The sequence below is a fragment of the Passer montanus genome, unplaced genomic scaffold (genome assembly GCF_014805655.1).
Source record: "Passer montanus isolate IOZ18808 unplaced genomic scaffold, ASM1480565v1 scaffold162, whole genome shotgun sequence".
Lineage (NCBI taxonomy): Eukaryota > Metazoa > Chordata > Aves > Passeriformes > Passeridae > Passer > Passer montanus.
In genome coordinates, this window is record NW_024363383.1 from 543,920 (window position 1) to 569,031 (window position 25,112).

The following is a 25,112-nucleotide window of genomic DNA, read 5'->3' on the forward strand; positions in this document are numbered from 1 at the left end:
CGGGCAGCGCCCCCGCCCCCGGGACCCCCGCGCACCCCCGGCCCTGCCCGAAGCCGGAGCCTGCCGTGGCGGGGCCGCGGGCAGGGGAGGCCGGGCGGGGCGGAGGACTCGGCTTTTCGGCTCGGTTCTCCCCCGAGCGCCTCCCGGCGCGCAGACAATGGGCGGCCGCGGCGGAGTTGCGGCGGGCGGCGGAACTTCGGTGGCGCCTGGTGTGATGAGGGCGAGGGCGGCGAATGGGGACCGAGAGCCTCAACAGCCCCCGCACCCCTGGGCAGCCGTGCCGGCGAAGGGCATCTCTGGGCGAAAGGGGGTACAAGCGGGGACAGCCGCCCGACAGGACCCCTCGCTCCTTTCGGGTGTGACGGAGCAGGAGGAGGATGGAGTGTCAGCGGCATCGCAGCAATTCCCCAGGAGTGATTGAAGTGTAAAAAGTGTAATTAAAATCAGGTAAATCACCTGGATGAGCGCTTTTTACGACAGGGGTCCGGTCAGGTTAGGCTGTCGCTCTTTCGTCGCAACCAGCGCCCAGGAGAGTCTCCTAACAGCTGGCGGAGGCGAGAGGCTCTGCCCGGTGCGGCTCACGGATGCTCGAGCGGGCACTGGGGCATCCGCGGATCTTCCGCTCGCGGAATAAACTGTTCAAGACGATTTGCCGTGGCGTTAGGAATGATGTTCTGCCGTTTATTTTAGAATCTGTGTAGAAACAGGAAGGGAAGTACAGAAACAGACAGTCCTGGTCCCAGTGCTGGCAGAAGGGTGCTCTGCACGTGTGGTCCGGGACGGGAGGCTCGCAGGAATCGCGCTGGCCCGTGCCACTGAGGACTCGGGCACACAGGGTGAGGTGAGGCTGGAGAGAAGCCTCAAGCATGTGCACTTGAAACTTAGAAAGTTTAAGGGCATGAAAAAATTAAGATTTTCAGGCAAAGTAACGACAGAGTGAATTGCTGAAGAGTAAGCAGCGAAAGGAGGTAAGCTGCCTGCACAGGATGCTGAATGTCCATTGAAACTGACAAAGAAAGGTTGCTTGTAGCTGATCAACCAAATGATCATGTTGTGGGCAGCTCAGGGTCAACAGCAAGAGGAAAGGTGTTTAATTTTGTGGCATAAGGGGCAGAATTGATTTGTAGTGCTGCTGGGAGCGGGGGGGTTGTACCCTTTTCCCTTAGTTTGTAGTAGTGCCCAGAGATTGATGTTAGAGAAGGAAAACTGAGGAGGAGTTCACTTTTCACAGTGTCAGAGCCTGAGAAAATTGTATCAGAGAAGTTCATGGAGTATTAGGAGCAAGAGCTTATCTATGACACTGTTTGCTTTTCTTGGTAATATATAAGCAAATAAATAGAGAAAAAAAAAATCAGGATTTAGTTGTGTAAAATCGTGTCCCTCCTGGACGCTCAAAGCGCTGATGTTAATGTTCATATGAAACTGCAACAAAAACATTCAATGTTACATAGTACTGCAACAAAAAATACAATGTTACCTAGGTTCCCAACCAAACACGAGCCAGTGTGCCAAGCTGTGCAGCGCTCAGGAGGATTGCCTAGTGTTTTAATGATACTTCTGTTTCTTTTTAACATGATGTACAGTGTGCAATTCAGAAAAAAAGGTGTAATTTCATGGGTTTGGTTTTGTAGAAGCAGATCAGGTGTTTTCATCTTTCCCTTCTGACAGGGGTTCCCAAATATCTAAAATTAATATTTTTCATGGGTTATCCCTGCAGCAGTCGCAGTCTCCCTTTTGTCTAAGGCTAGGCAACGTCTCTGTGGCAACTTCAGCAGTTCTGATGGCAAATTGATATTTTCAAAGTATCTAAAGTGTGTTAAGCTTCTGTAATGTAGTTTAGAAGTTGGACACAGGGCAATGGAGCCCTCTCCACTTCTGGGCGAAATGCACTGGGGACCCTTGGACACTGCTGAAGCGTGCTGAGCCATGGAGCTGTTGGTGTGTTCACAAACCCTGTGACTCCTTGTGAGACTGAGATTTGATGATTCCTGTTCTCTCCGTTTGCCTGAGGTGCTCTAGACAAGCAGCTTCCAGCTGTCTGGAAAGGACAGAGATGGTCTGAGAGGCAAAGGGCACTAATGGCAAAGCGGGCACAGGGCTGTTTGTCTCCCCTCCATGTGCAGGTCGGGTGTTCTCTGGTGTGGCTCTTTGGGCTGACGAGTCCCACACACCTCAGTACTCTGCTCTGAGCAGCCAGCCTGGTGCTCTGTGATCTCCTGGCCCCTTCATCGCCTGTGCTGGCTCTCCTCCCCTCGGGTCCCATCCTCAGGAGGTATCCTGGCATCGTTCTGCCTGGTAGCAGGGACGGCCAGGGTGCGGGCACTGGTTGGCATGGGAACTGACTCTTTGAAGACCAGGAAAAGAGGAGGAATAGGGAGGGGTCTTGATGTGTGAGGAAGCTGACACTCAGCAGATGCCATGGGTCACTCTGCTGCCTCAAGGGTAGGCCTGGCTGGGCAGAAAAATTGGTGCCAGCTGTGCCACAGGCCATGGCACAGGGTTCCTGTGCTGCTTGGGCACAGGTGATGTAGGACAAGGGGGCTCAGCTGTGTGCTGTGAGCAGCTCTGCCTTCTCCTCAGCTTGCAGGTGATGCTGCTGGCTGTCCCTGCCTGGTGACGCCGTGCTGCCCCACAGGGACACCCTCCATGCCCCCTTCCTGGGAGCAGCTGTACGTGATGACAGATCTCCGAGCGTCTCATCTGCACTGGAAACGTTACAGAACCTTGTCTCCAAGACAAGTCTTTTTGTACCAGTTTGTTCAACTAGAAATCTGTACAGGGTTACTCATTACAGCTGTAGGTGAGGGGAGGTAAATTATTCATTTTCTCTGCAGTATTTTGTTACCTGTTCTTATAACCCACACCTGGTGTTGTAGGATGGGATCATGCTCACTAAATGAAATTACAAGTATTGATTTTATTACCCTGTGTATATTTAAACTTTGAACCTTCTTACTCCAGGACTAGCAGTGGTCAATAACTTAGTACAAGGTTTAGTTACCAAAAAGCATCTCGTGCAGTTATCAGAGCAGCCTAAAGTGATGGTGGGAGTTACTCAGGACACCCTGGCACACAGAGTAAACATGGCTGGGTTAAGAAAAGCACTTCTCTGCTACACTGCAAAGCTAAACTCTGTGTGTGGGCAGATTTTATACTCATAACAGAGCATTCAGCATTCTCCCTTTCAAAAACAGGTCTGGTTTTACACAGCATCATCTAGTTCCACTCTTTTACCCTGGCTTATCACTAGCTATGAGCAAATTTGGAAATTTGGGTAAAATTTGAAGTTGAGGATAATCCTAAAACTAGAGTGCTATTTGCTTTGCTTTTGTCACAGCAGAGGGAATCTCTGAGGTTAATTGTGCTGTGCCCAGAATGATTTCCTTTCATGAGTTCAGATAGGACCAAAGTGTGTAAGTTTTTCAAATAACTAAAAATCTCAGGTTATTTCAATTTTTCCTGAATAATTAGTTGACAATAATGACAGGCTCAGATTTTTTGGGAGCCTGCCCACAACAGGTATCATGAATGAGCCATGCAAATGCCTATACTAGAATGCTTTTGAAAAATCCAGGCCTAAGTAATACCGAGAGTGGAAAGGCCTACATGAACCTCCTGGTACCTTAGAGCCAGTATAGATCACAGAAGATTTTTGTACATAAAGATTCTCGTAATTCTAGAAGTTTTCACCCAAATTTTATCTCTGAAAGGATAAAATGTTAGAAATATTAAACACAATTCATATTTAATTAAAAAAAGGCAAAAATACTGTGGTTTGAGTACTCTCCAGCAGCCCAAGCCTTCAGCTGCACTGTTTTGTGAGCAGCCCTGTGGGCACCCAGGTACCTGTTGAGCTCAGCATTAGTGGGATGGCAGGCTTATCAGCCATGTCACAGCAAAGAAATGAGTTCTGCAAGGAAAGGGGAACTTTTTCCTTGGTGCTGAATAGCTCCATAATAAATGGGTAAAGATGTCTTGACAAAAAATTATCAAAGGAATGTAACTACATATAGGGAGATACAAGTGAAGAGAAGAAGTGTTATACAGTCACTATAAGGCTTTCCAAAACTCAGAGGCCACCAATATTACCGTAATGTATTTTCTTCTTTCTGACCAATGTAAATTTTGTAGTAGCAGCGTAGTATATTTACACTGAAAATTGAGTGTGTTCTCCTTGCCCAAATAGCCCTCTCTTGTATGGCAGCCTGTAGGTCTACAGTTCTCAAAATATTTTATTAAAATATGGTTTGTGGCATTAAGAGTGTCTTGTAAAGGTGCTCTGAAGCAGTGCTGGAGGTTTGTTTGTGCTGCATGTGAGCTGATGCTTTGGAATCACGTGGGTTTTTCATAGTGACCATGTCAGGCATCTTATCAGTGACTGATAACTCTGTAACGTGGGTGTGCATTATCAAATCTTACACTGGCTCACTGATACCAATAGTAATTCATTTCCAGGGTTTTATCTGAAAAAAAAATGAGCCTGTTCACCGTCCATTTTATGACTTTATGCATGGCTATTTTTGGATGTCACCTGGCTGTTCCATCCAAGTACCTCTGGTATGTAATATAATGGCAATAACAATGTGTTAGGTCTCTCATGCAGATTTTTCCTGGGATGTTGGTCCCCCACCCTGTGTGAAGGCTGAGCATCTCCTCCCCCAGAAGGGCACTCTCTGTGGGACTGGGGTGTCCTGGGGGCCATGGTCTCCAGCAGTGTGGTGTGATCAGGCCGCAACATCTTGAGGCAAATGGCTTCAGGTTATGCCAGGGGAAGCTTCAATTGGATATTGGGGAAAATTTCTGCATTGGAAGAGTTTTCATCCTTGGCACAGACTGTCCAGGGCAGTGGTGGAGTCACCATCCCTGGATGGATTTAAGAGGGGTGCAGACTGGGGAATGTGGTTAGTGGTGCACTTGGCCGTGCTGGGGGGATGGCTGGACCTGATGATTTTAGAGTCGTTTCCAACCCAAACAATTCCATGATTCTGTGAACTCCTGCTTTGTTCTGGTGCTTGGTGTTCTTCAGCCCGCAGCCCAGGACACCCAGGGATGAATGTTTTCTCCCAGTCTTGGAGAGTGCAAATCCCTCTTTGTTGTACTCTCCTGGACCTTTGGAAGAGGCTGACAGCATGCACAGGGCTCCCAGCCAGCAGCCCATGGAGGAGTTCCTTCTTTTCCTCTCAGGCACACCCCCAAAATCTGATGGCTGCTGCTTCTCCAGGTGAGGCCAGGGCTTAGTCCTGTGCTTACAGGCAGAGCAGGAGTGAGGACGCTGAGTTTCCCTGGGTGTAATTGTGCTTAGCTTCCCAGCTAACCAGGATAGACTTCTCCTGGGATGTTCAGCAATTTTTAGTGCTTCACCCATTTGTTTTAGCAAGCAGTCAAGACAAGCAGAAAGTTAAGCAATAGTATATTTTGACAGGAAAAAAGAAACCAGAATTGCAGAAACAAAGATATTTTTAAATTTCCTGTTTGCAATTATCAACCCACTAATCTGGAACTATGTGAGAGCTACCTTATTGTTTTTATGGAGTTGCTCATGGATTTCATCGTGTTTTCCTCTTTTAGCAAAATACACAGCACATTTACTCTCAGAAACAGCATTTTGCCTCATCTGACAGACTGGAAGGATGTAACAAGTAAAAAAAAGAAGTGAAATATTTCTGCTAGATATCAGTAGTATGATTTTTTTATTAAACCTCCATTTTTGCTGTTAACATCTCAATGGAAGGGAATGGAAACATGAAAATTGGCTGGAATGCTGTTCCTGTGCCATATGTGCCATGTCCCTTGTGTCAGCAGCACACGGAACAGCCAGGGATCATTGTGCAGGAGCACAGTCCCCACAGCCAGGTTGAAAGTGAGATTTAATGCCTTTATGGAGCATCTCAGCAAAGCCTCTGGGTTGGGGCAGGTGGGGGAAGCAAAAGAACTTGCAGTGCTGCTGCTGCTGGGCATATGTGGTAACAGGGACAGTGTCTCCTGGACCACCATACCATCCACTTGGGATTTCCTCTCCACTCGTGATCACTAAAAACCCTTAAATAGATTGCAGCAGTTACTAAGGAATGTGGAGGGTATCTAGTGTATCTTAACATATTTTGCCAAAAGGAGCAGTTTGTTGGCCAGGAGCAGGCAGGACTGCTGGAACCCCTAGCTCCTTACAGGCATGGGTTAGCATATGAACAGCATACGAGCTCCTTCACATCCCAGAAATGTTTGCCAGGGTATTAAAGAAAAGTAGAATTAAATAAAAGCTGTCACTGAGGAGTCCTCTTGATACCTGAATGAGGAGTCATTGAGCAAAGAGTGGTAAGCACGTGCTGCTGCTAAGTCTTTTGTTCCATGATCACTTCAGAAATCCCAGGCACAGAGGTGCCATCAGAAGCCACAAGACCCCCAGAGAGCCGAGGTGGGAGTCCAGGGGCAGCTTCTGACAGCCTCTTCTCTCTCATCCCTGCTCCATACAGTGTTCCTGTATGGAACACTGACAGTGCTACTCTGCAGCTGGTTGCTAAGTAAGGGATTCATCATTCCAAAGACTTGACTAATTCCTGCTCTGGCATTGCCTCTCAATGAAACTTCCACTGAAAGGTGAAAAGGTGGGTAGAGGGTTGGAAAGGGTGAGATGCCATTTCCTTCCAGGCAAATGTTCTAAAAGGGATGGATTTGCTCTTGTTGAGATGGCTGAGGAGATCTTCAAACACTCAGATATGTTCTGAGGAGATCCTATGAATTCACAGCTTTTACTGCCAAAGTGGTTCTTGGCAGTATTTGGAACTCTTATCCACCACTCTTTTGCATCAGGACAAACACACTGGCCAAATGAAAGCACAGCTGTTCTTGAGGGAAAGGCAACATATCCACTCATGATTTGTCCCAATGTTTATTAGTTCATTATTGGAAAAAATAATGTGTATTTCCAATCCAAGTTTGCTTATTTTCAGTTTCCAAGTGCTGTATTATTGCATGAGTGAAGAGGTTCTTTCTCACTGAGGTGTTTCTATCAATGTTTTGATGTGCTTCTGCTCAAGTCATCTTCTTTAATTGTAAGATGATAAAATTGTTTGTCTGGGTTTGGCTAAAATAGTAGAATATTTCTTCTACAGTCCAAGAAATACTCTTCATTTTCTAGCTCTATACAGAGACCTCTTAACTTTTGACCATGTTGAGGTGAATATTTTTCTCATCTCCTACTCCACATTCAGGTTTCCCTTTTTTTTTTTTGTTTATATTTGCAGTAACTTATCAGACAAATGTTGGTTATCTGCATTAAACTTGTAAAGGAGCCAGATATGGCTGTACTAGTTACTTTTTAAGCAGCCTGGTTTTGAAATTTGGTTTCTGCTTTTGGAATTGGCTCATGAATAACAGCAGAAAGCCTCAGCCTTGTTCAGAGTTGGAGCAAGAAAAACCTCTCCAGTCTGCTGAACTAGCACTGATAAGTCGAAGTGCTGAAGGACCAAGGAGAGCAAACAGAAACATGTAACAGTCCCTCAAAAGAAATTTTTAGCCTATTGCACAGGACTGTGACGAAGTTCAGCCTAGTGGAATCAAGGCACTGTGGTGGCGCCACAGCAGCTCCTGCTGAGGGATGCCTGCCCTCAGCGCTGTCCTTCCAGCACTCCTGGGAGCAGGCTCCACACTCACCCCAGGCAGCAGCTCAGTCCTTCCCCGAGCCCTGGCTCCCAGCTTCACTCCTCTGCCCAGCTGGCACTGCTGCACCCCCACAACCCAGCTCCAGCTGCTGCAGAAGGAATGGGTGTGTGTCCAAGGATGCAGCAATGTCCTTAGAGATCAAGGATTGCTGGAAGGTGTGGGAGTGAAACTGTGGGGGACTATGAGCAACACCAGGGGAGCGAAATGCAGCTGTGGGTGAGAAGCTGTTACTATTCCTGATGCTGCCTGTAAATCACAGACTGGAGGAGACAGTGCAAGGCAGAGGCACAGTGTGTCAGGACACTTCAGTCAAAATGGATGGAGAGGGTTCACAAGGACTTGGATATATTATTTTCCTTCATTCTTTGGACACAGAATTGCACAGGACTGTTAGGAACTGAGAAATGCTTTCAGAGACACCCCAGCTCCTCTCCTGGGCCCTGCCAGGCTTTGCAGGACCATTCTCCTGCAGCATTGTCAGTGCCCACGGCATTTTCCAGTTTTATCAAGTTTTTACCCTCTTTTTGACATTGCACCAGGCGGGCCAGAGAACAGGTTAATTTTGCCCAAACACCTCCTGTAAAAGGCAGAGTGCTGAGGTTGGCTGTACAGTGGTGATTCCTGCTCAGCCCACACTTTAATATCTCAGGTACCTGCGGGGTTTGGGTATGATCAGCTGCGTGCTTGTCCTGCACGCTCGCTGCTCCCCGTGAGCAGTTCTCAGGGAATGTGGTGATATTCCTGTGCTTTGCAGGCAGACACTGCCTCTGTGGAATGCTCTGGGTGTTATGGAAAAGCGTGAGTTCATGTTTCAGATTCACTTGTGACGTTTGCAGACTGCATGGAGCGGGGAGCAGGTAAGGGATGGGTGCTGTGAGTGACACCAGCCGGGAGGAGATGGTGAGACAAGCAGTCCTGCACCGAGGGTGGTACTGGGCAGAGCTCTGCTCCCAGTTACCCTCTGAGGCTGCCCTGAACTGGTGTTGGCTGCTACCTAAGTCCCATATACAGTTAAGTCCCTTTTTTGCCATAGTACTAAATTTTTCCATTTAAAAAATGCTGATCTGAAAGTAGTTGCTGGAATTCAGTTCCAGTCCTACTTGAAAAATACCCAAAGGGCTGGAATGAGCAGGAGCTGGGGTTGCTCCCTCACGCTTCCAAAGCAAAGGGCTGTAGGAAATGATCTATTCAACATGTCACTTGCAGTCAGAACTGCTGTTGCCTGTAATGTTCAATGATGAGCCAAGCCTTAATGTTTTTAAGTTCCCAGACCTAGGCTTTTTCCCGGGAGGATTTCTGCAGGGAGGGTGGGCAGGTTTTGTTGTTTACTTGGGGTTTTTTGGTTGCTTAGGACTTTTTATTTAGAACAGGAAAAACTGTTGTTTTATGCTTTGGTGCAAGGAAGTTTTTCAGATACAAAGCACTCACAAACGTTCTTCAGAATAATTATTTCTGCTTTTTTTTGTGGTGTGAGAGTTGGCAAATGGTTTGAGGAAGGAAAGCGTGTGTCAAGGAAGTGTTTTTGAAGAGCACTTACCTGGAATCTTACGGTGAGTGGGAACAGAGCCCATCTGGCTGCCTGAAGTCACAGCCTCAACCTGCCAACTGCTGCTGCTGCCTTTTCATTGTTCCTTCTGAATTTTGTGGTTTTTTGCATTCTTGGAACTCTGAAATCCTCTCTGAGCAAACTGATTGCTTTAACTGCAAACCATGCTGATGGGGTGGCTCAGTGGCACTGCTCTGCTGGCATTCCAAGTCCTGCTTATGCCACAGGGCTTCTGTGGGACAGAAATGTCACAGAAAATGTCACAGTCATTTTTTAAGGAGTGTCTTATGGAGCACATCCTGCATGGGGTGGAAGGGTCCAGTCAGGTAAGGTTTTCCCTTTGAGAAGAGCAAGGCAGAGCTCTAATTTTGAGTTGATAAGTCACAAGGAGTGAAAGAATATTAACACTTCATGTTGTGTTTGTAAAAAGGCAAGAAAAATATCTGGAGAAAAAGAGGAAATTTATGACTTCCCATAGAATCCCGGAATCATTTGTGTTGGGGGGGACCTTAAACCTCACCTTGTTCCCACTTCCTGCCGGGATGCATTGATGTGCAGATGTCTGAATCAGCTGAAGAAAAGAGCACTTTACATCAGCACAGCAACGAGGAATCTCGGCTGCTAACTCACTGCTAGTAGCACTGGATGTCACTGGGTATTTTATTTTGAGCTGTTACTGCTCCACAGTTCAAAATCATGGGTGATGAAGAAATATGTTGGGGTTTCCCTGTCAGTTACCAGGTGGAACAAATCCTTACAAGTCCATGGACATGAAGGACACCACTTCATTCCAGCCCAGTGCCTGAATGCCTGATCCAAGGACACATGTCATTTATGGCTGTTGCTACCATGGTTTTCTTTCTAAACATGCAGGTTCTTTTGTTTCCCTCTATCAAGGATGTTATCCATCATTCCCACACACACATGCCATATGCTCTATCAAAGCACGATGGACCATCTCCACCATGGCTGAATTCACAGTGGGGCAGTGCTGAGCATGCCATGGGCAGGGGACCCTTTGCTGTCACCTGGATTAGTGGTGGTGGAGGTGAGCCAGCTGGAGAATGGCATGGAAAGAACACGCAGAGCACAGCATGGATGTACATGGATAAAGCCAGTTTGCATCTTGAAATAGGAATAAAATGTGATAAAGCTGTAATTGGGTCATTTGAAATTTGATGTTAATCTTTTGAAAATGTATTTGAAGTGCTGAAATGAAATTAAGGTACAAGAGCGGGTTATGCATGTCAACAAGAGGAACAGTCAAGAATGGTTTGAAGGGTCTGTTAATAATTTATTATTCTTTAATTGTGTGGTTGTTGGGTTTAATATAGTAAGTTCTTTGTAAATATGACAGTGAAAATCATTCCTGTTCCTTCTCCCTCCTTGTTGTACTGTCTGCTCATTTTGGAGCTCCCCCGGTGAGCATTGCAGTTGGTTCAGAGTGTTTGTCATGCCAAACAGAGCATGAAAAGGTAACACTGGGGTGCTATCAGGATTGCCATGGGTTTATATGTTTATATGTATCTATAAGGAATACTTGGAAATGGTCCTGTGACTGAAAAGGACAACCAACCATTGATCAGTATTTTTTAGCAAGATCTGAGCATGCTTATGCAAATTAGTGATAAGTTACCTCAGATTTAAAAGTAAGTTATATAAATGGGTTTCACAATTAAAGCAAATCAAACACACACAGTCAGATTTGTATTAATGTGTATAAATACATGCATGGATGTATAAATACCCAAGTACAGGTAGTTGTTGCTGTACAAAGTTAATGATGTCTGGAGCTTTGCTGGTGTTTAGTTTGTTTGCATTTATCTGCCATTTAGTCCCACATGTGCACTGCCCATCCCCAGCCTGCTCTGCCATATGTGTGACATGCAGAATGAGCAGATCCTCAATGCAGTCAAGAGGAGTGAGGAGGGACATGAAACGCAAAGGAGTGGTGTTGCTCAGTCTTGTGGCCTTTGAAGGACAAGTCACAAAATCAGAAATTCCAGAGGGATCCATTGGTTGCAGGTGTGAGTTTGTAAGAGGCCAGTGTTACAGGAGTTTGGTGAGTTGTGGGTCCTGCACAGCTGATGTTACAGCAGAGGTATTTATTTGTAGTGATGTTCCTGTTGGAGGGAGAAATGGAACGACAGGGTCAGGGCAAGGCTGCAGTCAGTTTGTAAGGGTTTGCAGGCTGATTTCCTGGAGTGTATGTGCTCATTTTTAAAGGTAATTCCTAGAATTGCAGAGGGCAAAACAAGGGATATGTTTTACTGAGCAGTGCTTGGTAAACACAGGTTTGTATTGCAGCAGAGTTGATCCTGGCTGCTGCTCCTCAAGGCTTAGGTTTAACCCAGCTTTTGGGATTCCTTCTGCTGTGGGGCTCTCCTGGAAATGTGGCCTACCTGCTTGGTCACTTGTCGGGCGCTCTTCCTGATAGAGATGCTTATAATCTTCAGATCCTTGTGCCAGCAAAGAAAGGCTGAGGTTAAATCCAGTCTCATTTGCAGTGCTGCTTGCTGCCACACTGGGCTGGTGGCTGTCAGGGCTCACTCAGACCAGTCTGCCATGGGAGTTGGCTCTGTTGGTCTGTAGGGTTTGGATACATCCTGGTTAGACAGTTGGCAGTGTCCACCCTTCTCATCCCTCGTGGATGCATGATGTGTTGTACTGAACCTTGAAACTGAGAGCTCATTCTGTACGGTTTCAAGGAACTGAGCAGTGAGCCCTGGCTGATTTCGGGGGCTCTGAATTCCAGCTTCGAATAACAGATTTGTTGCTGGCATGCACAGGTTCTAGTTAGGCCACATAACAGTGTGATGCTGGCAAAGACTTGGGCTGTGCAGTAGGTGCAGGTTGCTGCAATCTAGAAACTTCATTTATTTCTGTTTGGTTGATTTATTTTTTCCCAGAGTGGGTGGTATTTCTTTTATACAATGTTGGTTTTTGCTGAGGAATGAAAGGCATGTGCTAATAGTAGATATTTTTGTAAAGGAGTTTGACCTGTGCTTGGGGCACAAGGTGCCCTGTGAGTGAAAACACACAAAGGCTGGGTTCTACCACTTCTCTGTGGAGGATAATTTGTGCTAGGCTCATACAAGGCTGGTCTGACAGTGGGCTGTTCCCAGGGGCTGCCTCCTGGAGCTCTTCATGGAGCAGTGGTCAACAGCTGAGGTGACACATTGCGTGAGGAAGAAGTGCTGAGACACTAATATCACAGAATTTTGTTAGTCATACAATAATTCAAGGATTATTTTCCCTGAGACAATTCTCCTTCCTACTCCCTTCTGCACTAGGCCGAATACAGCCTGTGGTTTCTGAAATGCTCATGAAAATCAGTCCATTCCTGGGATCTTTTGTTTTCTGCTGTGCTTGTCTCAGTGCACGTGAGAGAATGCACTCCATCACTCCATCCCTCCATTATGTGCAGCAGATAAACAAGGATTGATTTGATCAACCCAGCACTAATTCTGTAGAGAAGTTTTGCTGTATGCTTGGAGATAGAAGAGGAAGTTTTTAGAGGTCTGGAGAGTTGCCTGTGCAGACTGGGATGAGCTGGGAGCCGGAGGGAGGAAGGGTAAAGGGCAATTTTATGCATGAGTCCACTTTCGGATGTATGGCCACAAACCTGACAGACACTACATTTACACCTAGGCAGAGTCTCAGGGCAGCACTCCTCTTGCAAGTGCCCTTTGCTCTGTGGAGCTCTCAGTGACCTCAGCAGGATAACCTTGCTGTCCCCCCAATCTGTCTGTAGATCTCAGGCATGGGGGAGCTCCATGTGAGAGGTTATTCTGCTGACAGAGGCTCTGGTTAGGAGTGTCTGAGGACAGGGAGCCTGTAAGGTAAGTGTCAGGCTAGTCCATGGAGCAAACTGGCAGCAACCCCCAGTGCTATGGGCTCCATCAGGGTGTGGAGCTGCTGCTTTCCTTAGGATGGAGCAGAAAGGGTTTGGGGCACCTGAGGACATTAATTGGTGGTGGCATTGGCAATGCTGGGGAATGGTTGGCCTCCACGTCCTTCAGATTCTTTTCCAATGTAAATGATTCTGTGATTCTGTCATTCTGGACCAAGAGTCCTGTGTGGGCCATGGGTGGAGGGGCTGCTGTATTGGTCACAGGGCTGAGTGCCACGGACTGGGGAGATGAGCTGTGGGGAGGGGCCCCTGCACTGCACCTGGCTGTGGCTGTGCAGGGGGAGCCGGGACGTGTGCTGCCTGCTCACTGGCTTTGTTTCTGAATGCTGTAGAGTGCAGTGTGTGTGCTCAGCTGTATCTGTTTGAAGCTGTGTGGCAGCAGAGCAGAGCTGTGTGGATGGTGTCGCGCCGAGTACCATGGGTGTCACAGCTCTGCTGGCTCTGTGGTTCTGGCTGACACCTGCACGTCAGTTGGAGATGAAATAGAAACCATACACAGAGAGCAGAAGGTGACTGGTGAAAGGAGTGGGAGAGAGGAAGAGAGCAGCAGAGGCAGGACGTGCAGGCGGGCTCACTTTTCACACCTGCAGCCTGTTGGCTCAGCCCTTGAGGTGGGGGCTCTGTCGTCCTCTGGGGCCGGGCTGGGATGCACGGGGGTGCTGTGGAGGGCCTGCACAGTGATGCTGGCTGCTTTGTCATCTCCCTGCTCCTAGGCTGGGATGAGTCCTTCTTGTGCCCTGCAATTGCGGTATGGCCACCCAGCCTGGAAAAAATTTTGGATGTGGCTAGATTTCTTTATGGACCAGTGCCACTTCTGTCAGTGGAGTTACATAAGGAATAAATGAAACCTAACAGAATGATTTTGAGAAGAGAGATATTTTTGTTATATTTGTTTAATGGACTTTTTGACCTTTTGGGTCAAGAATTTGGGACCTTGAATTTGGGCTTGGCAATTTTTTCCTTCAGTTTTGTTTTATTCCTGCTTTTTACCACTCTCTTTGTCTGGTTCCCTCCCTCTCAGCTTATTTCCTATCTGCTTATGGGAAACCCAGTGCTGAGAAGGAGGAGAACACACATCAGGGCAGCTGTAATCACACAAGGGTCAGCAGCGTCTCTGCTGAACAGGCTGAGCCCAGTTTGCAGCAGCACCTTGGCACAGTAGTGGGTTCACAGATGTCCTGTGCCCAGCTCAGGTCTTTCACGTGGCAGAGGATGGGGCTGGCACTGCCACTGCCAGAGGATAGGGCAAGAGATATGTTACTGTGCAAAAAATGGCATGAGACATTCTCCCCAGTCAGTGGTGAAGGGGTTCACCTCTTCAAGGTGTTGCCTCTGAGGTCATCAAGATGACAGGCATTGCAGTCAGCTGGAATTGTGTGATTGATTGTTGGGGTCAGTCTCTAAGTCTTTAATTATTTAAAATTATATGACAGCAAGATTGAATAGAATTTTGAGTTGACATAAAATAATTAGGGGGAAAAGAGTCTCATCTAGCACTTTTCAGCCATGTGTGTTTCTTGAGAGAGTCATCTGCCAGCAGCAGGGATCAGGAGAGCTGGGCTTCACTTCTGAAGCAGAGTGTATTTCATTGCTCTGTAGATTCCTTTGGTGAGAAGAGGTTGTTGGAAAATGTAATTCATTCTAAACTAAGCAGTAATTCTCCTTCAAATTATATCTTAATAAAAAAGATAACATCTTAGGCAGTCTCTGATTTAGGCACACTGCATTTTAAATCTGTCCTAATTATAGTGCTCATCGCTTAACATTCATTTAATGAAGATCCTCATTTATAAGGACAAGGTTGGCAAATAGGGATTAATGCCATTATAACCTGTGAGTCTCCCAAAGGAAACAAATCAAAAGCTCCGTGAAGGAAACGAAACCATATTATTTATAGCAAGGCAAAGCACAGAGTCACCAGCCATACCTTTGTGTATCAGGCTCAGGGGCCTGCAGCAGATGTCGTTTGGAAAGGACAGTGCCCTGCTCCAGCTGGGACACAGCTTCCCTTGAGGAGCCCCAGTCCGCAGCTCCTGTCTTGCAAGTGGACTTTGGTTTTGTTTTGGTCTCAGTTTCTGATTCAGGACCAGACCTTCTCTCATCAGCCCCAGAAATAACCATAGTGGTTCACTACGGCCCAGAAATAAGGATGGAAGACATTACAGTTGGCTCGGTGGATCTGGAATGTTGTGGTGGATGCACACCTCTGCTGCTGTCATTTCATCTCATGCTGATCTCAGAACTGCTTGGTTTGAAGGAGTACTGTCAGATTGTGGTTGTTGATTTCAACACTCACAGGAGGTGGATGGTTCCACTGGCTCCTTAAAAACCTTAGTCATCCTGAACAATGTTTCACTGGTGGAATTCAAGCGTTGGCAGTGAGAGTTATGCAGCCTGAGAGCCCTTAGAGCAGTGCAGACTTTTACAGGCCCCTGCAACCCTCCCTCCCAAATCTCTCCTTACTTACTTGAGGCTCTGGGTCTCTGGTGATTTGAGGGAGCAGCTGGAGCTGTGCCAGGGAGGGTGAGGTTGTGTCTCAGGGAAAGGTTCTTCCCCAGAGGGTGCTGGCATTGCCCAGGCTCACCAGGGAATGGGCACGGCCCCGAGGCTGCCAGAGCTCCAGGAGCCTTTGGACACCCTGCCAGGGATGGACAGGGTGGGATTGTTGGGGGGTCTGTGCAGGGCCTGGGGTGGGACTCCACGATCCTATCATTGAGCTAGAGAAAATTCAGACATAGAAGATTTTCAATAATACTGAAAAAACATGGTCACACTTGTATGATTTAGTTCATTTCTCTCCATAAATATCAAAATGGCAATTGTTTAGGAAGACTGTGATAATCTGATAAGAATACATAGCAAACTGGGTTTTATTTATTTAACTTTCACATTAATTTTCATCCTACTAGAGTGATGTCTTTAACTTAAAATCTGAAAAAAAAAACCCTCCTGCCAATAGTTCTGGATTTCAGTTTTCCACTTATTGGCAGCAGGCACTAAACCAAGATCTGAAATATAACTTTGAACATGATTAACCCTAATTAATGAGTCCTTTGAGCTGAGGATATTCCATGATTTTATGAAGCCTCTGAAAGCTCTGTGTGGGCCGCACAGCCCAGCTCTTGCACAGAGCTGGACATTTGCAAAGCACTGAATGAGTGTTTGTCCATTCTACATCAGCAGCCTTGAGGCCGTGGGGCAGGTGTTGGTGATGCTGCTGCCTGCAGGGGGGAAACTGAGTCAAAAAGCTGAGCTCATTTCCTGGGATGAAAAGCAGTCCAAGCAATCTAATAAGCAGTGAGGATTGTCCCTGTGCCTGCATTCAGGTGCTGCTGGGCTCCTTGCTGGGACTGTGCAGATGCTGTTCAGTTTGCAAGGAGGCCTTTTCCCTTTTCCCTTTTCCCTTTTCCCTTTTCCCTTTTCCCTTTTCCCTTTTCCCTTTCCTTCTTCCTTTCCCCATCCCTTTCTCTCCACATTTGTGTTTCTGTGAGCAAATGAGAGGTGATGTGAAATTCTGTCTGTCCAGTACAGCTTGAGTTCTCTCTTATGTAGGCCTTAATTAAAGACATCCATGCAGGGCACTCTCACCCCTGTGCCCACACCAGCACATGAGTTCCTTCTGCTGTCCTTGGCCTTGGGTCTCCTACTGGAGTGACACCAACGTGTGTCCCTGTTCTCCTGGATGACTCCTGAACTCGCTGCTTTTCTTCAAGCCCAGCTGACAGCAGGCTTCATCTCTCCAAAATCTCTGTTTCATGAAAACATGTGACTGATTAGATGAGACAAATCCTTCTGCTTAGGAAAAGGCTTGTTTGTTTGCTCTGGAGACATTGGAGAGCACACAGGAGAGAGCTCTGGTCAGAGTTCACCACTAGGAAAACAGCCCAGAAGACATGAACCCATGGAACAGCTCATTTCCTTGCTCTCAAAATGGCCTCCCTCTTTCCCCTTCTCTGTCTTTCATTAAATTCTCTTGTGCTCACAGTGTTGGCTGTTGCATTTCTGGGTGCTGGGATGGACAATTAACATTGACCTGGCATCCAAACATGAAGTGTGAGCCTCTCCACTGCTGGGCAGTGCTGCTTTTTTGCAGCACCTATGGCTTTGTCCAGGTGGTAGAGGCTTCTGGAACTGGACAGGTATCTTCTGTGCAAATTGCAGAAGTAAATGAAATTACACCTCGTTAAGGAAGAGCGTGACTGTGAACATGTGACTGGTGACACACCAAGGAGTACCAGCTGTAAGGGATAGGGATGAGCTCAGGGTAGTCACTAATTGTGACCTGTAAAAACGCTGTGAGTTCTTCTTCTACACTCCATGGAGCTTTGATCATCTGTCCTCATGAGCTGGGGTGGAGCAGTGCCGGGAAGGGAAGGGAAGGGAAGGGAAGGGAAGGGAAGGGAAGGGATGTTAGCCTATTTTTTTCTTCAGCTCTATATCTGTTTTCCTAGATTTGATTTTCTTCCCCATCTAAGAGTATTTTTCTTGTTTATTTTTTTTTTCATATTTTTCTATATTGTCTTCTGGTTGATAATAGAGGTGACACGGTTTTGATAGAACAGATACTAAGTGGGTTAATTTTTCTCCTGAAGCTACTTAAAATGTCACCTCCCTGCAGATGACAACCCCAGGTTGCCAGAAACTTTCATGCTATAAAACCAGTTTAGTTTACTCACCTAAAAGGTGTTGCCTGCACAACAGAAAAATCATTGTTAGCTTTATCAGAATATCGAAACTTGAACATCTCTTCACTGCAAACACAGAAGCAATTTCATTTTAAAGTGGCAAAGGGCAGAGTGTCTTACAAAAATGTAATTTGTAGCCTCTGACTGCAAAAGCTTCTAATGTGCTAATTCTCCTTTAAATCCATGTAATGTGGGTGAGATATCAGCTTAAACAGCTGCAATATCAAAGCCTTTACTTGTCATTTTAATTTTTTTTCCCCTACAACAGTTTTGGTGAAATTCAAATACATTTTTAATAATATTTCCCTTTTATCTCATTATCAAATTAGTTTTATCCTGCCTCAACATGAGTTAAATCACTTCACGACCATTTAAAAATCAGCCATCAGGTTGGTTGAAATTGTTGAAATCCATAAGATTCCTGGATGCAGGAAAATTAATCTCTTAGGCCATCTTTGCTGTGTTTGGTGAGAAAGGTTTTTTTGAGCTGTGAGAGGTGGTGGTGGCTGCTGCTCCAGCATCCACATCTGTGCCCTGCACAGCAGGTGCATCCCTGTGAGCAGCTGTAAGTGGCCAAGCCTTATTCCAAAACCATAGTTTAGTTGGAAAAGTTGTAGGGGCTGGCTGGAGTTTGAGGTCAGTTATTTTTACTTCTCTGTGTTGCTCCCTCAGATGTTTGACTCTCTCAGAACAATGGCTCCCACCATGCTGCAGCCATTGCCCTGTGCCACAGCTGCTCAGACCTGCTCCCATCCTGTGCCAAGGGTCTCATCTCCTTACTTCAGCTAAATATAGAGTTTTCAAGCTCTTGTAGAGAGCCTAATCCATACCTTTACTGAGCTTAGCCAGCTGAATCCAGTGGCATAAGCAGCTGACAGAGCTTTGTGGGTAGAGGAATCCTCTACATTCTCTTACACTGGCTCAAATCTACCAAAATTAAACAATCTTTGTTTAATTTTTCTACTGATTAATCTGGTATTTTTCTACTATTTTTTTCTGGTATTTTCAACCAATCTGATATTTTTCTCTATATATGTACAGGATTCTGAGGACTGGATAGTTGTGATGGTGATTTTTCCTGTCAGCAAACTTCAGTTTTCTGTGCTGGCTTCCCAGGGACACACAATAATTTTGTATTTTTTCAAGTAACTGTTTAATGAAAAAAATCAGCCAAATCTGCAGTTGCTTTGACACAATTCCAAAATAGTGATTTTTGTTCCCAGTCTGGCTTCACAGAGATGAGAGTGTCTCTGGGTTTAGTTACAGAGCTCCTGTCACCCTGGGCTCTTTGTTTGGAAGGGAGCTGGCTCCCACATTGACAACAGGGGCACCATACCTACCAAGGCTTCTGGCAGGATCTTATTTTGACGCAACAATTACAATGGTAATAAAAAGGATGTGTTGCTGTATCTTAGCTAGTTTGGCCTTTCCCAGCATGATTGCAGCCTTGGTTTTGATGCTGCTGTTCTCCAGCAGCAGGTGTGCCTGTGGTTTGTGATGGTGACGTGCACCACTGGGGCCTTGGGGTCAGCAGGGGGTTCAAAACCACCTCTGGAAATGGGGGCTCAGTGCATTTTAACAGCTGCTCCATGCCCCAGGTGCGCTTCTGTTGGTTCTAGGACACGTGCATGCCCTGGGAAGGGCACCCAGAGCCCTTAGGGAGTGGGTCCAGGACTCTCATGGGAGGGGTGGGCACAGGATTGTGTGTTATCCTCCTTTATCAGCACCTAGGTCATGGCCTTCCTGCTTCTGGACCAGCACCAGGTGCTGCTGTGTGTCCACCCTGTATGAATCTCTCCTGTTGCTGAACCAATTTTTGGACACGCTGGTGTCCTGCAGAGCTTGAACAGAGCGAGAATGATCTGAGTTTCTGTGAGGTGCTTGCTAGAACTGGCTCACACTGCTTCCTGGCCTTTGGGATGAAGCAGCCATCCTCTGCTCTGCTTCCTCCAGGCTGAAACAGGAGCCATGAACTCTGAACTCCTGCACTTGTCAGTGCTCAGACCTGCTGAGGAATGCCGGGATGCAGAATGTGGCCTTTTGCATGGAGGTAGCACTGTGTGACCCCTGCCCATACCTTTTCCCTGGCAGAAAAGCAGTGTTGATGTTCTCTGCAAGCTGAGGAGCATTGAGGAGGCATTTCAGGAGATAAAGTAGAGACAGCCCAGGAGAGCTCTTGGCACGGTGCGATCCAGCCTTCCTTGTGCTGCAGCTTAAGGTGCCTCTGATGCCTCTGGTGGGTGATCTTGCCTAGCTGAGCTCCCATGGAGCCAAGGCACCAGGGATGAATCCCAGAGCACCGCACTGAACTCTTTTTCCCTGGGCTGCTCCTGACACAGGCAGCAGGAGCAGAGTCCCCTTTGCCCTTGCTCCCTCTGTGGGCAGGCCAGTGCCATGCTGCACCTGGATTCTTTGGCTGGCTGCTTGGCACTTGGACTGTGCAGCAGCTTCTTGTCTTGGGTGCTTCAATGCTTAGCTGTGTGCTTGGCTCCTCGCCACGCTGTGCTCCTGCGGGATTGTCCACGGGCGTGCCCAGGGCTGCTGCTGGTGTGTCCCACCCAAACCCACCTCGGTGGCATCCTGGCGTGTCTGCTTCACCTCCTCATCTTCCTACATTGCAGCAGAGGTGGGACCTATGGAAGCTGTGCACATGGTATCCCTTGCCAAGATCCCTCTGGTACTTCACAGCTGTCCACACATATTTTGCGAAAGTGTGTTTTGTTAGTTGGGTTTGTGTCGGATGGTACTGGGAGAACTCTGTGTAGGTGCAAAATAGTCTCCTTGGAAAAAACAAAATCCTGTGTGTCTCTCTGCCACATTTTCTTGGAGTTCCGCAGTGGGCTACTGGGTGGACTTCTGGCTGGCAGCTTGTGGAGCAAGCCCTCAGGAATGTAGGTGACAAAAACCCAGTCTGAACCAGCATACACGGCCCCAAAGCTGGTTTGGGCAGGGTGCTGCTGGTCAGTGCAGCTGCAAACACATGGGGCTATCATCATTAATGGTATGCTTGGGCATGGTCAGGCTAATGTCAGATTTGCCTTCTTGTGTTCCAGCTGTGTTGGTGTGGAAGAAGAGGAGGCACCAGATATTGACATCTATCATTGTCCAAATTGTGAGAAAACCCACGGAAAGTCAACCTGTAAGTACCCCTGTGCAGCCAGTCCCTGACACACAGCAGGGTGAGGGTGTTTGAACAACAGGAGCTTTTTGTTTTGGTCATTACAAAAGGCACACCTCAGTATCATGTGCCATAAATACTGGAATTCAAACCAGAAGGTGAAGAAAGATGTTTGGATCACGGAGTTTTGCTGTAGCCTTAGGCACATGTGTGAGCTCATGCAGGCACTTACCTGGAAAACTGCAGTCCTCAACCCCACAAAAAACTGAGTGTCCTTCCTGGCTTGAATTGTGCCTACACTCAGTAATGTGGGCTAGAAAAACCTTATGGAGGCAGCTAAGTGCTAATAGAGAGAGTTTTGGAACCTACATGGAGTTTTCTGTCTGCAGATGAGAAAAGTAAGAAGCAGTTTGTTGTGCTTGGCTTGGAAATGGAATTGCAGCGATTTCAGTGTCAGTCAATTGTAGGATACACTGAGGGTGCCAGTTCTTGCAGTTCTTTCACAGGAAAAAGATTCTCCTGAGCAAAAGTGACAGTTGATCTCAGTGGGAGTTTTGTCTGGGAAGGAATCGTGGGATGTGTTTGCTTTGGTCAGATTAATTCACAAATTCTTTCTATTATACAATGGAGAAAAAAAAAGAAGAAAAGAAACCAATCCCTGTGAAAGATTAAAAGCTTTGCTTGAAAACCAGTTGTTATAAATAAGCAACAGTGCCAGGGAGGATCCTGCTGCTCTGCAACCTAAGGGCGTCCTGCAGAGGAAGAGCACCCTGCTCATCTGCTGGAGCTGAGGGAAGCCTGATGACCTTTTATTTAGTGTGAAAGAAGGGATGACTGCAAGGTGACTGCTGTTGTGTTAAAATTCAGAATGTTTAACCCAAGCAATTATTTCTGTTTAACAATTATTGCCTTAATTTTTAAAGTTTAAGAAATTTCTAGTGAGAATGGGGTGGAGTCTGAGTGTTTGTTTTGTTTGTGTTTTCCACTGTGATTTTTTAAAATCAAATGTGAACTGGAAAACGGAATGACCTGCAGCTGCTCCTGTCTCCCAGAGGGTCCAACTGAGAAACTGGCAAAATCCCAACTGGGGGGCTGGTTCTGCAAGACAAAATCAATATGTCCCTACAAAATGTTGTGGTTTGAAAGGATCAGCCTTTGTAGTGTTTTGTTTTCCTGCTTACACAAATAACCACAAATCATTTTGAAATTAATGGTTTGGGATTGGAGGGGGGGTGATTGCAGGCATTCCCAGACTGTTCCTAACCCAGGAGGGAAGAAGCAGCACAGGATCTCCACCCTCTGAGTCTGTCAGTGCATAACTTCGAGATGGGTCTGATACTTTGAATTCTTTCACTTAAAAAAAAAAAATATGAAAGGCACCTACTTTTCAGGGCAAGGGGAAAAACACAGGCAGAAGCAGCAAAAACCTATAATCAGGAATTGAATATCAGTTCTATAAAAACTGGGGTGCGTCATCCTAGAATTCAAGGCATGGCAGTTTTGATAAAAAGATTGCAAGTTTAATATACCAGTTATGATGAGGAGAGTTGAATTGACAACAAAATTCTGATGCTTTTTAAAATGTTTCTGTCTATCCATTTTTTAAAATCCAAATAAAAATCCATTGATGTGTCCCAGAGCATTCAGCCCAGCAGAAAATGCTGCTGGAGCACAGTTCCAGCCCCTGCCATGGCAGGGACACCTTCCACTGTCCCAGGCTGCTCCAAGCCCCAGTGTCCAGCCTGGCCTTGGGCACTGCCAGGGATCCAGGGGCAGCCCCAGCTGCTCTGGGCTTCCTGTGCCAGGGTCTCACCACTCTCACAGGGAACAATTCCTAATTCCCAAACTCCCATCCATCCCTCCCCTCTGGCAGTGGGAAGCCATTCCCTGGGTCCTGTCCCTCCATCCCTTGTCCCCAGTCCCTCTCCAGCTCTCCTGGAGCCCCTTGAGGCCATGAAAGGGCTCTGAGCTCTCCCTGGAGCCTTCTCCTCTCCAGGTGAGCACCCCCAGCTCTCACAGTCTGCCTCCAGAACACAGGGGCTCCAGCTCTTGGAGCAGCTCCATGGCTTCCTGTGGATTTCTCCAGCAGCTCCACATTATTCTGATGTTGTGGCCTGCAGATCTGGGGCAGCTCTGCAGCTGGGGTCTCAGAAGGTGTCCCTTGACCCTCCTCCCTCTGGGGATGCAGCATGGTGGGAATACAGAACAACATCCATTCTGTAGGACAGCCAGCACACTTCCTTTTTTCTCTTTGAGTACAGAATATGCAGTTTAATGACATGCAACACCAATCATCAAAGAAGTGAAGTGCAAAAGTTTTATTTAGATAAAAATCATAGCTATCCTTACCTTGAGTTTTGGTGACAAGGTCACAAGCTGCATAGTAATTTTCCCTGCTAATGTGTAGAGTGGTGGATTCTGTGGAAAAAGGAGGCTGTTCTACTCTAGCTCATCCCTGCAGGGTACACCAGGCCAGGGGAGTTAGAAGCTGGAAGAAGTGAAGGAGGGAGCGGCTCGGCTGGTGAATTCCATCTGCTGGAATTTGCATGGAGGATATCCTGCTGCAGGGCTTGGGCACTGCTGGGAGATCGCTTCCTTTGCTTATTAACTGCTCCAGAATCTGTTCAGACCCGTTATCCAGCACTATCAGCTCTGTAATAAACGAGTAGGAGTTGTTCCAGCACCAGTAGTTCTCTGGTAGGATTTAATTATGGTGAGATTAGCAAAGGGAAACACAGACACCAATTGTCTGTTATGCAACTTGTCTGGATTTAAAAATATACATGTATTTCTGGAGCTTGCCTTCTCCCAGATATGTTTTCCAGATGTCAAATTTAAAAATCATTTTCCTCTCCTTACATTTTTCCACATTACCACTGTGGTGAGTGGCTGCTCTCAGAAGATTGCTTCCTGTCACATGGCATTTTAAGCCATTCCTGCTTAATGAAATGTGTAGGGACTTCTCTTTGGGAAAAATCATCCATATTCATCCAACATTTTCTGACATCATTTCAATAAAATGTAAGGGCTTCATTTGGGCAGGCTTGGCTCATTTTCATAACACAGTCTAAAATGCTGGGTTTGATTGCTGCCTCATTTGCCACAGTGAAAATCAGGAGAAATCCTTTGGAATCAGTGGAGTTACAGAGCTGCAAGTGAGCCAAAGGCTGTGTTTGGCTTTAAGTACTTACAACCTTTGGGGCTGATCAGTAGAGAGCTCACAGGGTGCTCCTGGCTATCCCTGCTCTAGGTCATGGCTGGAACAAGATGGGCTTTAAAGTCAGTCATTTAGGTTGGAAAAAACTCCAAGATCACTTAGTCCAATCTGTGACTGATCACCTGCTTGTTAAGACTAGGGCACTGAGTGCCATGTCCAGCAGTTCCATGAGCACTTCCAGGGATGGGGACTCCACCCCTCCCTGGGCAGCCCTATCCCATGCTTGACCACCCTTTCATTCTTCACGAGAATTCAAGTTGATGATCCCTTCTACACAAATAGGTTTGACATAATATATGTGTATCTATATATATTATTATAATTTATAATAATATTAATGTATAATTAATAGTAATTAATAGTAATTAATATATAATTAATAGTAATTATAATTATATTACTATATAATTGTATATATTAATATTATATATATATGTTAATTACTCATATTAAGATATAGTTTTTATAAAAATTTATTCCCTTTTTCCAGTGCTGGACTTCCAAGGTTGAATTTGGATCAGAAAGATCTGCAGAAAAAGAAATCTGTGATAAATTACAAAAAAGTAGCTTTTCTGGCCCAAGCTGGGATCTGTTGCATGTGAGAATGAGTCTTTAGTCCTTACTGTGGTGTTCAAGGCAAAGATAAAATATAGAAAGTGTGGCTGAAAATGACCAAGAGTCAAGTGCTTGATGCAGTGTAATGGACTCCAGCTGGTGTCCAGGACACAGCTCCTCCTGGGGAATGCTCTGGGGTGAGAATCTGGGCTGCCTCTGCAGGAGAGCTGGATGGGAGAGCTGGATGGGAGAGCTGGATGGGAGAGCTGGATGGGAGAGCTGGATGGGAGAGCTGGATGGGAGAGCTGGATGGGAGAGCTGGATGGGAGAGCTGGATGGGAGAGCTGGATGGGAGAGCTGGATGGGTGAGCTGGATGGGTGAGCTGGATGGGTGAGATGGATGGGAGAGCTGGATGGGA

General features: G+C 46.5%; 1 protein-coding gene across 2 annotated transcripts in view; it reads left to right on the top strand.

Moving 5' to 3' along the window:
* The window catches only part of PHF2 (PHD finger protein 2), a 52,170-nt gene that overhangs the window by 957 nt on the left and 26,101 nt on the right, over positions 1 to 25,112 (top strand). For both annotated transcript variants that reach the window (XM_039703303.1, XM_039703302.1), the window contains exon 2: positions 20,857 to 20,942. In XM_039703303.1, the coding sequence (XP_039559237.1) occupies positions 20,857 to 20,942 (86 nt within the window). The remainder of the gene's footprint in view (positions 1 to 20,856; positions 20,943 to 25,112) is intronic.